Source organism: Talaromyces marneffei, chromosome 4, assembly GCF_009556855.1.
Source record: "Talaromyces marneffei chromosome 4, complete sequence".
NCBI lineage: Eukaryota > Fungi > Ascomycota > Eurotiomycetes > Eurotiales > Trichocomaceae > Talaromyces > Talaromyces marneffei.
In genome coordinates, this window is record NC_072351.1 from 1,351,223 (window position 1) to 1,364,634 (window position 13,412).

At 47.2% G+C, this 13,412-nt stretch overlaps 7 protein-coding genes across 7 annotated transcripts; 3 read left to right on the top strand and 4 right to left on the bottom strand.

Annotated features, from left to right (window-relative positions):
* Window positions 1-13: 13 nt before the first annotated feature.
* Window positions 14-1,816, top strand: EYB26_005547 (uncharacterized protein; the record flags this gene model as incomplete). Its single annotated transcript, XM_054264832.1, has 3 exons — window positions 14-113; window positions 170-805; window positions 864-1,816. The coding sequence occupies 3 exons, from the start codon at window positions 14-16 to the stop codon at window positions 1,814-1,816; spliced, it is 1,689 nt and encodes a 562-aa protein (XP_054120807.1).
* A 102-nt stretch (window positions 1,817-1,918) lies between these two features.
* On the bottom strand, window positions 1,919-3,773 carry EYB26_005548 (uncharacterized protein; the record flags this gene model as incomplete). Its single annotated transcript, XM_054264833.1, has 4 exons — window positions 1,919-2,441; window positions 2,495-2,695; window positions 2,751-3,572; window positions 3,622-3,773. The coding sequence occupies 4 exons, from the start codon at window positions 3,771-3,773 to the stop codon at window positions 1,919-1,921; spliced, it is 1,698 nt and encodes a 565-aa protein (XP_054120808.1).
* Window positions 3,774-4,509: 736 nt separating this feature from the next.
* Window positions 4,510-6,758, top strand: EYB26_005549 (uncharacterized protein; the record flags this gene model as incomplete). The annotated part of the gene is made up of 4 exons (XM_054264834.1): window positions 4,510-4,851; window positions 4,909-5,488; window positions 5,539-6,447; window positions 6,520-6,758. The coding sequence occupies 4 exons, from the start codon at window positions 4,510-4,512 to the stop codon at window positions 6,756-6,758; spliced, it is 2,070 nt and encodes a 689-aa protein (XP_054120809.1).
* A 572-nt stretch (window positions 6,759-7,330) lies between these two features.
* On the bottom strand, window positions 7,331-9,069 carry EYB26_005550 (uncharacterized protein; the record flags this gene model as incomplete). Its single annotated transcript, XM_054264835.1, has 4 exons — window positions 7,331-7,540; window positions 7,600-8,351; window positions 8,411-8,897; window positions 8,965-9,069. The coding sequence occupies 4 exons, from the start codon at window positions 9,067-9,069 to the stop codon at window positions 7,331-7,333; spliced, it is 1,554 nt and encodes a 517-aa protein (XP_054120810.1).
* A 630-nt stretch (window positions 9,070-9,699) lies between these two features.
* On the bottom strand, window positions 9,700-11,074 carry EYB26_005551 (uncharacterized protein; the record flags this gene model as incomplete). The annotated part of the gene is made up of 3 exons (XM_054264836.1): window positions 9,700-10,478; window positions 10,540-10,773; window positions 10,822-11,074. The coding sequence occupies 3 exons, from the start codon at window positions 11,072-11,074 to the stop codon at window positions 9,700-9,702; spliced, it is 1,266 nt and encodes a 421-aa protein (XP_054120811.1).
* Window positions 11,075-11,557: 483 nt separating this feature from the next.
* On the top strand, window positions 11,558-12,266 carry EYB26_005552 (uncharacterized protein; the record flags this gene model as incomplete). The annotated part of the gene is made up of 3 exons (XM_054264837.1): window positions 11,558-11,575; window positions 11,737-12,041; window positions 12,104-12,266. The coding sequence occupies 3 exons, from the start codon at window positions 11,558-11,560 to the stop codon at window positions 12,264-12,266; spliced, it is 486 nt and encodes a 161-aa protein (XP_054120812.1).
* A 369-nt stretch (window positions 12,267-12,635) lies between these two features.
* On the bottom strand, window positions 12,636-13,339 carry EYB26_005553 (uncharacterized protein; the record flags this gene model as incomplete). The annotated part of the gene is made up of 2 exons (XM_054264838.1): window positions 12,636-13,097; window positions 13,160-13,339. 2 exons carry the CDS (start codon window positions 13,337-13,339, stop codon window positions 12,636-12,638), a joined length of 642 nt encoding a protein of 213 aa, XP_054120813.1.
* Window positions 13,340-13,412: the final 73 nt, after the last annotated feature.

Genomic DNA, 13,412 nt, shown 5'->3' on the forward strand with positions numbered 1-13,412 from the left:
AATTGTATTCACAATGCCCGTCAAGTCGCCTTATCCAGATTTCGAAATCCCCGATAGCGATATCTGGTCGTTCCTGTTTGAACGGAAAGATCGCGCCTTTCCAGATGACAAAGGTAAAACTCAAATACTGTCCCTAAGATGAAGTCAAAAATTTAACATCTGGTAAAAGAAATATTTGTCGACGCCGATACCAGACGGTCATACACATATGCTCAACTCCGCGACAGCGCAGTGAGCTTTGCCCACGGTCTCAAAGCAACATGGAACTGGAAAAAGGGCGATGTTCTCGTCATCTTCTCTCCAAACTGTGTGGACACACCAACCGTCATGTACGGCGTCGCCTGGACCGGTGGCGTCATTTCTCCCGCAAACCCGACATATACCGTAGACGAACTGGCTTTTCAGCTAGGCAACTCCGACGCAAAGGCTCTTGCGACGCAGCGCGCATTACTCCCCATTGCGCGCGAGGCTGCGAGGAAAGTTGGCCTGCCCGAAGATCGGATTATATTAATCGGGGACGAGAGGGATCCGACCGGCAGGGTTAAACATTTTACGTCTATTCGGAATATATCCGGCACGACGAGGTTTCGTCGGCAGCGCGTTGATCCGAAGAAGGATGTTGCGTACCTGGTGTACTCGTCTGGTACCACGGGCTTGCCGAAGGGTGTTATGCTTTCGCACAGGAATGTGGTTGCCAATATTCTGCAGTGCAAGAATACCGAGGGGAGATATCTTTCGTGGAATGGCAATGCAGATGGGAAAGGAGATCGCATGCTAGGACTTTTACCATTTTTCCACATTTATGGTGAGTCAATTCGAGATGATTATGAATGGTTATTTTGAACGGCTTCTAACTATTTCAGGTCTCACGTGCATCGTTCACGTCAGCGTACACGCTGGATATTCCGTGTTTGTTATGCCAAAATTCGAGATTGAAAAATTCTGCTCCCACGTACAAAACTACAAAATCACATTCATATTTGTCGCCCCTCCCGTTATCCTCCTGCTAGGCAAACACCCCATCGTCGACAAATACGACCTGTCTTCCTTGAGAATGCTGAATTCCGGCGCAGCACCACTCACCCGCGAACTCGTCCAAACCACCGCTGCACGAATCAAAGTCCCCATCAAACAGGGATACGGACTAACCGAAACCAGTCCTACGACGCATACCCAAACCTGGGAAGACTGGGACAAGGATATCGGTTCCGTGGGTCAATTGCACCCCAACATGGAAGCCAAGTACATGTCCACACCTGACGACGATTCGGAGCCTCAAGAAGTCCCCGTCGGCCAAGTAGGCGAACTCTGGATGCGCGGTCCAAATGTTTTTATGGGGTACCACAAAAACAAGAAAGCGACTGATGGCTGTCTGACTGCAGACGGCTGGTTCAGGACTGGCGACGTCGGATATCAGGATAAGGATGGCAAGTTCTTCATTACGGACCGCATCAAGGAGCTGATTAAGTACAAAGGCTTTCAGGTTGCGCCAGCTGAGCTTGAAGGTATCCTTCTTGATAATGAGTTGATTGATGATGTTGCCGTGATTGGAGTGTATAGTGAGCAACACGCTTGCGAGGTTCCGAGGGCATATGTTGTTCGAGGCAAGGCTAGTAAAGCCTCCGGTGTCAGCGAGGCTGATGAGGCAGCAAAGATTGTTGCTTGGATCCATGACAAAGTCGCGCAACATAAGAGGTTGAGAGGTGGTGTACGGTTCGTGGATGCTGTTCCCAAGAGTGCCAGTGGTAAGATATTGCGGCGAGTGCTCAAGGACCAGGCCAAGAAGGAAGATGAGAAGCCAAAGGCTAAACTATAACACCATTTGCGTTTCTACCTGTTGATACATGTGTTGATTTCATGTATATTATTTGAGTCTTCTAGCGACATATTTGTCTTGTATATTGCTTGTTTTAGTAGATCAGACCAAGAGTAGATCCCAATCCATATCCTCCAAAAGATCTAGCCAGTGCCTTCTCTGCCTCAGCGAATCCGATCCCCAATAAAGCTCAATCATTTCCTGAGCGCGGATTGTATTGCGAATCCCAAAGCTGACTTCCAGAGTCTTGAGTGCACCAAGAATTAATGTCAATTGCTCTTCGTTGCCTTCACATTCGCATCCAGCAATGAAGAGCGGGAAAGTGAGTGCTGAGTATTCGGTGTTGTTATCCGGTGGATTGGAATGGAGAAGGGTCACGATGTTTTGTAGGGCTTGGGATTTCGAATGGGAGATCTGAGAGCGAAGTTTCTCCCATATGTTGGGATTTACCATAGTGGTTGTGGTAGGCCATGCCATTCTCTCCAGACTAGAATGTAGGAATATAAATGCTGCGTAGCGGAAACAGTTCGCCACCATTTCGAGTCGGTCAATTGCTGCTTCTGTGATGCCTTTGGGAATGATGAAGGATTGCTCTCTACAAGACCAATTGGTAAGGTATTCGTTTCTGCAACTCATTAGTTCATGGAGTCCATCTACAGCTTGGGAGGGACAACACACATATCGACAATCTCCCGGTTTAAGAAAGCAAAATCACCCACTCTGCGAAGATCTGCAATCCGCGAACAAACCTTCACGATTTGTTCACTACATCCCAAGTATATGTCAATCTTGGGAGTGGTATAAAGACTTTCGCAAAATGTCAATCGTGGTTTGAGGTTGGGAGTCATGAGATTGGCCATATATTGCCAGTATGTCAACCTACCAAAGGAGTTAATACTCATCGTACCTGAATGAGCGGGAATATAAGACTTACAAGCCAGAAAGCCAATCGGCAATTTCCCGATCAAGATTAATCAAGCCTCCACAAGAGATTACAAGCCTCTGCAAGGCTTCTAAATGTCCTCTCCAAGACCTAACCGAACCCCTGACAGCCTCATATTTGCACAGCGAAGCAACAGTAGCCAGCAACTCTTCAAGTAAAGTAATATATGCTGGGCTCATAAAAACCAGCTGCGACAATTCCGTCAATGCATTCCGAATACCAGACAGTGTTTTGCCATAATATATCATTTCGGCTTTTTGCAACGTATCTTGGTTTGATGACTCCCAGTTTGACATATGGCCTGCTGATAAAGTGCAGAGAGCGTTGAGGAGGAGTGGCGATGATAATGCTCGTGGGATTAAGATTTCATTCAAAGGGTTCCGTTCCATTTGGAGGTTTAGTACCAAGTGGGATCCTCGCTCAACGTGGTATTGTATATAAAACGCTTCAAGTGGTTGGAATAATGTGAGTGAACGGCTGATGCCATTTTCGAATCTTGGTCCTTGATTAGAAGCAACGGTCAACGCTCTGTAGCTGTCTTCACTTTCGTAACTTTTTAATGCATCAGGGGCGAAAATTGAATCTGGCGTTGGTGGGTAGCTTGTATAGAATGCATTTTCACTCGGGCTACTTGTTGGAGTTGACCCCGAAGAAGGCGACCGAGTGCTCTCATCACCGTGACAGATTTTTGATACTTTTCGGCGTTTTGTTTCTGATTGCTGCTGAAAGGTTGTTGTGGTTGTACTCATTGGCGTGATCCATAGGTTTGAATAGCCCTCACAGTCACGGCCTAATCTGATACAATTTCCGCATCTATTTCATCTTAGTGTATATACCATTAACCTGCAAAGATGATACTCACTTCGGCTTCTGTTCATCACACTTCTTCCTCCTCCTCTTACAAGTTACACATCCCGAACGGCTCCAGCTACCTCTGATCCGGAGGGGTGACACATTCCGGGATGGCGAAAGTCCTGCCAATAAGATCTCTGATGGAGTAGGCGAGTTTGCCATGCGTCAATTTAAGAGACGTGCTAATGCGTCAGGAAATATAAAATGGCCCGAGTGCTGATTGATGGAATGAAACTCGCTAGCATGTCCCCCTCTTGGCATGAGTCTGGTAGGCTACGTGCGGGTGTTGGTATTGAAGAAATGTGATTATCCCCTCATGACTGAATTGGGAGAAACTTGCGCCAGAGCTATCAGATCAACCCACATTTGGAACTCAATCCCTTTCTCGTGTTGCACGGGGAAAAAGTGACGATCTGGAATCTTTCTGCGATGTGCTAAGATTGGAGACTCGAGAGGGGAATAAGAGGCGCTATACCCTATACGGAGGGATTTGCCTGGGCTTATCGGAGCGATAACGAAGTCAGATACGGTAATGCTGTACGTAATTCTAGATTTCGAACAATAGTTGGATGATATGGAAGATACGCTAATTAGAGAAAGAATCTAAAATCAAGATAGCTACGTATGTATGCAGATAGCAGAGAGAAAGAGAGCATCTGCGCTATCAGGGGTCGATAAGCGACGATAAGAAAAAAATGCGGCGCAACTCCTTCCCAAAAGGGCATGTCCACCCGACGGATTGGATATTTCCTCACAGCCTCAAGCATCGAGTACTTGTATACTCTTATAATTTGCCATAGACCTATATCTTTGCCGTTTCCCTTCCCATTTTACCATTACTTCATGAGAGAGCCTGTATACATCGACATATATACGGTTTGAAGTGAATCTCCTCATAATGTCAGCCGCTACACAAGCAGTATCACAGACGGGCTTGGCCCAACTGCATCCCTTCGACCCCCTCACACCTTCAGAGATTCAACTGGCTGTCAAGATCTTGGAGAGCACCTTCCCAGGCGTCAAGTTGCGATATAAGCGTATAGATGTTCAAGAGCCTCTCAAGAAAGATGTCATCCCATATATCGAGGCCGAAAGGCTCGGCCAGAGTCTACCCCCCAGGCCGGCTCGTGTGCTACACACTCTTTTCCATCGGTTGGACAATGGCACTTTCTACAAGGCGTTGATCAATGCCGATACAAAGTCCGTCATTTATGCAAAGGAAATGCCAAAGCATGTTCAGGTTTGTATTTCCACAGCACGACCGCCATGATTTGTGGGTTAATTTGTTCGACTATAGGGTCCTATTGATGTGGATGAGATGATGGCCATCGAACAGCTTTGTCTCCAGAATGCCGAAGTTCAAAAGGAAATTGAAAAGCTGCAACTACCCCCAGGCGTTACGGTATGCAACGACCCATGGATCTACGGCACAGACGACCCCGAAGAGAGTCGTCGTCTGTTCCAATGTTATATGTATATAGTCGAAGTCGATCATCCACAGAACAACCACTACTCGACACCCGTCAAGTTTTCGCCTGTTTTTGATGGTCTCACACATGAATTGGTCCGAATGGATTATCTTCCGGCAGGCATTGACCATTCAATCACAGCTACCGCACCCTGGAAGCCAGTCAAAACTATTCAGTATGCACATGAATTGCTTGATGAGCCACTAAGGACGGATTTGAAGCCATACATTGTACAGCAACCTGAGGGTCCTTCCTTTAATGTGGATGGCAATCTTGTGACTTGGCAAAAGTGGCGATTCAGAGTTGGCTTCAATACTCGTGACGGCCTGGTGATTAATAATGTCACATATGCCGGCCGTAACCTGTTTTATAGGCTGTCACTTTGTGAGATGACAGTACCATATGGAGGTATGCATATTCTTCCTTCAAATCTCTGGCATTGGTTGCTGACCACATAGACCCCCGCAAACCATTCCATCGCAAGCAAGCCTTCGACGTCGGTGATGTCGGTTTCGGTATAACAGCCAACCAGCTGTCCCTCGGATGCGACTGTCTCGGTCATATCAAGTACTTCAACGGATGGCGAACAGACAGCAAAGGAGAGCCCGTGTTATTAGAGAATGTGATCTGCCTCCACGAGCAAGACAATGGCCTCCAACACAAACACACCAACTACCGCACAAACTCAGCCACGGTTGTGCGCAATCGTCAATTGGTTGTTCAGATGATCTGCACCGTGGCGAACTACGAATATATCTTTGCCTACATTTTCGATCAAGCAGCTGGCATTGAGCTTGAGGTTCGCGCCACTGGTATCCTGTCCACATCTCCCTTGGACAACGAGAACGGCCAGACTGTCCCATGGGGTACGAACGTTGGTCCTGGCGTCGTAGCCGCAAACCATCAACACATGTTCTCGTACCGTATTGATCCTGCTATTGACGGATTCAAAAACACTATCATCTACGAAGACAGCGTCGCCATGCCGGAAGACGATAACAACCCCTATGGCTGCGGCTACATCTCCCAAGAGACCATCCTAAAGAAATCGGGCACAGCACAAACCTCCGTCGAACGCCACCGCGTCTTCAAAATCCGCAACGACAGCGTCATAAACCCCATAACCTACAAGCCCGTAGCTTACAAATTGCAAACATCACCCGCTCAAATGCTTCTCATGGGTCCCAAATCATTCAATTACCGCCGCGCAGAGTTTGCGACGAAACCAATTTGGGTTACCAAGTTCCAGGAAGAGGAGTTGTATGCTGCGGGTGAGTTTACGAATCAGAGTCGGCAGTCGGAGGGTGTTGAGAAGTGGGTTGCTCGTAACGAGACGGTGGAGAATGAGGATCTTGTTTTGTGGCATAGTAAGTCTCCCCCTTTCCTCCCTCTAAAAAGTAATGCCATCGAATTGGAAAAATCTAACATGATGGTGATAGCATTTGGCCTTACGCACAACCCCCGTATCGAAGATTTCCCAGTCATGCCAGTTGAGAAAGTGAGCGTTATGCTCAAACCGGACGGCTTCTTCAGCAAGAACCCGGCTCTGGATGTACCTCCTTCAGTGCAGTCGTTTAACAAGTCTACTCTGCACCAGGATGCCTCTCCTTCGTGCTGCAGCCATGAGAATGCTGGTTTTAGTATGGATAAGGCGAAACTGTACAAGAGGGTTGATTAATTAGGTCTTATATCGAAGGCTATGGTTGGGAAATAGGGTTGGATAGTTCTCTTTTGGGAGCTTCAGCTGAACGATGATGATGAGTGGAATGTGATTTAGGAGTAATATCTAACATTCAAATCCAATCTTTGATTGGTTCTACTGACAGTTGCATAACTTCCTGGGTCTTGATACTAAATGACAAAGTGTGAAATCTATATCATTATTTCTGTTAAGTTTAAGATCAGATAGAAAAAAACATCTCCCACCACCCCTCCCATATCCCCCTTCGAAATACAAAGCAGTCATTTTTGAAGTCATTCCAAAACACAAAAGCCTCGGTAGAGAAATAATGTGTCTATGTATAGAGCAGAAACAAAAACACAACATCATATTTTGCGGTCATCTGTTTCATTCCCTTCTTTTCATAGGCGCAACGTGAGAAAAATAGTCACCTTGGAAACTTTGCTAGGCAGTTCGTAACGAATACGTAATAAGAAACCTTTCGTAAATAAACAGACAAAAGACCATCGAGCGTCAGGTCTAGTATCAGCCTGTGTGCGTATGCACGGGACTGTTTCAGTTGAAAACATTTACTCCTTAGTAGAAACGTGAGCGCTAGGCAGCTTCCCATGTCCAACATGGTCAATGGCAGCCTGGCGAGCTCCAGCAAGGCCGTATTGGGAGGGAATACCCTCCACACGGTGAGTAGAGTTAATGTTCTTGACAAGAGTGATTTGCCAGCAAGTAGCACCACCCTGGCGGGAGGTGATGGTAGAGGAAGCCAAGAAGTACTCCCAGATCTGCGATATTAATTAGCCAGCTTGCACAGCATAAAGCTTGTAATCGGATATAAGCTTACCCTGAACCATCTCTTGCCATACTTGGCCTCAACCTTCTCGCGGTTGGCCATCCAGTTGCGGTACCAGCGCCACAAAGTAGCAGAGTAGTGGACACCAACGGTGTCGATGCTCTTGATTTCAAATCCAGAACCTTCGAGAGAGTCGACAACGAAACCAAGAGGAGTAGAAGCGTCGGCACCAGGGAAAATGTACTTGTTCATGAACAAACCCCAGATGAGATCCTCGTACTGCCATGATTTACGGAGACCAGCGATTTGAAGGAAGAAGACACCATCATCGTCAAGCATGTCGTAGACCTGAGAAAGGAAAGAACCGAAATGACGGACACCGACGTGCTCGGCCATCTCGAGACAAGTAATTTTCTTGTAGCCACCAGTGATAGAGGGAGCATCACGGTAGTCCATGCACAGAATCTTGCTTTGAGATTCGTCAATACCAGCTTTGCGAAGACCATTGTTTCCCCACTTGGTTTGGTTGCGGCCGAGGGTGATTCCAGTAACGTGAGCACCGTAGTGAACAGAAGCGAATTTGGCCAAGGTACCCCAACCGCAACCGAGATCGAGCATAGTGTCACCAGGCTTAAGGTCAATCTTCTCGCAGACAACAGACAACTTGTTGTCCTGGAGCTCCTCAAGCGTCTCTTCCTTGTTGATGTCGCTGATGATACCAGAGGTGTAGATCATACGAGGACCCAAGAACCAAGCGTAAAAATCGTCACCGCGGTCGTAGTGATCACGAACCTGTTCCTCATCTGTGCGTATTGTTAGTTGGAATCTCAGACAGTAAACATCAATTGGGAAGATTACTCACCTTGAGAGCGGGAGTGAATAAGCATTTCCGGGAGGAAGCCAGTCAAGAAATGCTTGTACAATTGCCAGGTGAAACGGAAGCTTGCCCAGTCATGTCGGTACTCAAGAATATCCAAAGCATCACCCTTGAAGTCAACATCCCCATCAAAGTACTTCTCGAAGAAGGTGGTCATAGGAATCTTGCTCTTGCCATGGTATTTAACGCGATCATGCTCGCTGTGGAATTCCAAGTAGTGCTCGACGGGGCGACCGGGGTATTTAGCCTTTTCATTCTTGCGGGGAGAAGCTGCGGATGCAACAGTCCAGAAGACCATCAAAATAGGGATTGTGGTGAAGATGGCGAAGAAAATGGTGGTGTACAAGCCACCGCGGAATTGGCGAGCAATGTAGAACGGGACACCGATCAAAAGGATGATCAAGAGGACATTGGAGAAGCTGTCACTGCCGGCAGAGTCTGCTGGAAGGGGGGCATTTTTGATGGCAGGAAACTATTGCAATTGAGGTCAGTTGGATGAACAGCAAACAAGGCCACGTTCGAGCTTTCAGGATGCATACCGATGTTGTCCTCACTCCACAGTCCTCAGGGACAGGAGATGCGGGCGCAGGAGGAGTTTCGATGAACTCAAAGTCCTCGGAGGACTCTGAATGGGTTCTTGCCATGATTTCACAGTCAATTGAGTGCTTGTTCCTGCAGCCTGTGTGCGGTGAAACAGAAACTGAGGGTGTATTTTGGCAAAAGAGAGCGGGATGTGGTCTGGTCGAGCAATAACCGGCTAGGGGATCTCTCAGACCCATCCATGCCAAGCAGCCCGAGCTCGTGCCCACTTTCGAGCTTGGGCAAAGGCGGTATCAGGGGCAGATGTGTGTACACCGCAAGAGTGAAAAGATGTTGCCTACAAGTATGGGACTTGGCTACGTATCAAGATAACTATTTGATTAATTATTAGATTGAACCCTGTAGAAGTGGATTGATGAACCTATCGACTCAAGTAATTAACTTAACACGAATCACATTTTGATCCCAATTCCCTGTGACATTTAGGTAGAATGTATGATCTGATTTGATGCAATGAAATTGATAATTTGTACACATCAAGTGATAAAAACACCCCCACGAACCAAGTAGTAGACCAACGTATAGATGAAAGATACCTTGATAACGCCGAATTATACTTACAATCCGACGAAGCCAATCCATTCTGTCTTTGAAAAAGTGAAGAGAAAAGTCAAAGTTAAAAAATAGTCCTTCAGGCGCCGCCCCACCGTTTCCATCCTTGAATGCTATGAGATTTACAAAGTGAGCTGGAAGTTCCGAGTCTCTTCGTCCTCTTCGAAAAGGGGAAAGCCGATTTCTTCGTCGGAGATAGGGGCGACCTCTTGCTCAGGAAGACAACCCGCTTCTTCGCATCGCGCCCACATCTCACTGCCAACTGGAGGGGCTCCATAGAGCTGCACGTATGTTTCCGGACTCACAATGGCTTTCGGCTGAGACAGTTTCTTTCCAGCTGTGGCTGGCTTGTTTGGAAGGGCAGACGACACTGATCTACCCCTAGAGTAGCCTACGGTGGTACGCGAGCTGGTTGTGGCGACAACATGTCGCGCGTTCGACCCATTGGCCTGGGGAGTAGGAGTCTTTCTGGCTTTAGCTGCTGCAGAGGAGGATCTGACGGTGTCGCTACGAACTGTCGCGGAGGATCCAGGTCTGGAAAGAGCAGCCGCAGCATTGCGTGCTTTCAGAGTGCTCGCTCTTGTTGGTAACATAGCCGAGGAACTGCGAGTGTGTTCTTTCCTGTATGTCTGATTGGAGCTATCTTCAAGAAGCGGTTCAGACCTGTCCTCTAAAAGAAGTTGCTTCAAGTCGATGGCATCAACCTGCTTTTGAATCATTTCGTCAATCTTCTTCTCAGAAGCAATCACCTGCTCCTGGAATTTGCGTTGACGAGCAGTGAGACCGTCCTCTCCGATATCACCATGGTAGTAAATTTTCTGCCATCCCCGAGTCATATTGGCTCCTTTGAATTGTGGGAATGTGGTGTCATAGGTAATGTCTTCTGGATAATCAGGCAGTTCTGTTTGCGTAATGTTAGTTTCAAGAGACGGCGATTCTTCTAGGGTTAAGGCGCAATTCACCTTTCGGTTTGGGGGGTGCGTATTCAACATCAGGGACCTCGTCGACATCAGACGCGTCAATGACCTGTGGCTGAGCCTGATGAACCTCAATTTCCGCTTTCTTTGGCTTCTTGATACTGGAGCCTCTGTGCTTGGTTTTTTGCGTCTTCAAAGAGTCGACCTGCAAACCCGGGGTTTTGAATGCCGCTTTCGCATTTGTAGTTTTTGCTCCAAGAGGGGCGCGATTTCGAGGGCCTATATGAATTAGCACTGTCATCATTTTAAAGGATAAACATGGCATACCCAATGGCGTGACGAAAGCTTCCTTGCCAGATTGCAAGGCTTTTCCACCCAGTCCTCCATTGCCTTTCACGGTCTGCTTTCCAAATGCCAACGGCTCGTTTTCATCGTGTAGCGGGACCTTGAACGGAGTTTTTGGGGCTCTATTGCCGGGAGTTTTTTGTTGTAGCTGTCGAACGCCTTGATTTAAGGGCTTGGATGCTGCGGTCATCTGGTGCGAGTGCACCAGATTCTCCTGATCTCGTCGAGCGAGCATGCTGGCGGCACAATGTTGATTAAGTGTTGTTAAACCATCAGTTAGTTCATGGATCGATGTTGATGATCTTTAAAGAGTGGTCATACGTAGTTAGTTGACGTAGCAGTGTGGGTTAAAGCAAAGGCGGAAATGGCCGTTCTTTTGTTGATTCGGCGGTTGCCCGTGGAGACGGGTCTCACTTTCCCTCCGCCCCACGACCTGGCTATCCCAAATTGGTTAGCATATCCCGATCGGGAAATACCCAGCCCCTTAAGAAAGAAGAGGAAGGCACCAAGGCATCCAACCACGGGACCGGGAAGGGAGTGGCTTGACTCCTTAAGTAGGCTTAGCACCGGTCTCTAGCTGCCAAACACACTCCAGACAACTCAACAATTCGACTGCCTTCTGCATACCTTCTTCTTCTAATTCACAGACTTGCTAAACTTCGCTGAGCGAATTATCTCGTTATTTTCACACACATCATCTCAACAATCACTATTCAAAATGGACAAGATCAGAGAGGTACGTCTCAGAAACCCCCCTCCTATGTTTCTGACCCCTGATAGCGGGGTAGGTTACGTTGTTGTTTGTCAACAACGGCAGCATCGCAGAATAATGGGACTCTACAAATCAGCGAACGTGGATTTACTACGGCATGCTAATCATGAATTTCTTATTTATAGAGAATGAACGCCCTCCGTCTCGAGGCGGACGAGGCTCAATCGCAGGTCGAGGAGCTTAAGGCCAAGATCAAAGCTTTGGAACAAGAGAACTTGGCCAAGGAGCAAGAAATCACTTCATTGACACACCGCAACCAACTCCTCGAAGGAGAAATTGAGAAGGTCGAAGGAAACATGAAGGAATACAAGGACAAAGCCGATGTCAGCGCCCAGCACGATACCCAGAATGAAGCCTTGCAGAGACGTCTCCAGCTACTCGAGGAGGAAGCCGAAGAAGCAGACAAGAACCTGCGTGAGACCAATGAGAAGTATGTCTTGGGATTTATTTCGAAGCCTAAAAGAGTATTCGCAGCTAATTACGTGAATATAGACTCCGCCAGACCGATGTCAAGGCCGGCCACTACGAGCGAAAGGTTCAAGCTCTCGAGGTCTCCAACAGTCAGTGGGAAACCAAGTACGAGGAGATGGCCAAGAAATATGCCGATCTGCAGAAGGAGTTGCACGAGTTGGAGGTTTCAATCAGCAATGTTTAAATAGCGACTTATATCATCATCATCATCATCATCATAAATACAACAGTGTGCCCTCCTATTACCGGCTTCAGACGGTTGACGAACTGTTTCCGGCCTGATTCTCCTAATCTTCGCAGATCCGTGTCGGGTGTCTCTCGTCGATGGAATAGTGTACCACGATGCTGGAAGGGATTCTCTTTTGATTTGAGGCGTGTCGTTGTTACCAGAATCCTGGTTATTTTTCTTGCAGCTTCCTTTGCCTCCGTGTGTTATCCTTCCGCGGTGTTTTATCTGGTAAATAAAGGATATTTTAATCAACGTTTCCCATGCAGCCCAACACCGATGTAGCTGTAAATAAACCGGTGGAATCCATATGAGACAGACAAGCTATCAGAGTTCCCGTCTAGCACTCGCTTTCTTCCGACCACCCGTTCGCTCTTTTCTCCTCGTAATCTTGCGTTCCTCTTTCGACTCATAACGGAATTGTTTCTTCTTCTTTTTGGGGGCACCTGATTTCGAACCATATTTCTTTGCTGCTTTGGGTTTTTGGGGCGCTTCTTCCTTTTCTTTGTGTTTTGTATCGTCATCGTCATCCTCAGATAATTTACTCCCTTGCTTATGAAGCTCATCCTTCGAAAGTCCCATTTCTTCAACCGTCACCGTAGTGTATTTGTCTTCGTCGATATATTCTTCTTCGTAATCCACCGGAGCAGGCTCCTCAAACCCTTGCCACTCCTCTTCCTCAGAGTCAGAACCGCTTTCTTGAGAGGAGGCATCGCCGCGGATTTGTTCTAACATTCTCTTGGATTCATTGAGAGCTTGTTCGATTTCTGCTGCTCGCTGTTCGCGGATCTGCAGCACAAATAAGATATTAGTAAAAGTCAAGAGTCGGGTGCAAATTGCAGATTCTGTACCTTTCTCCGTTCTTCCCTCTTTTCTTCACGCGCTCTTTTCTCTGCATGTTCTTGTGCTAATTTAATTCTTTGCACTTTGCGCTTGTGAAACCCGGTCAAGAATTCATGTCTGGCGTCCGGATCGAAGCTAATTTCTTCAACTGCATTCTCCAATTTTCGTCGTTTCACTTGTGGTGCCATATTTATGTATAAATTGCAGCAATTTGTAGAAGGCAATTGTAATGTGGTGTGTCAACCTGATATGGGGTGATCT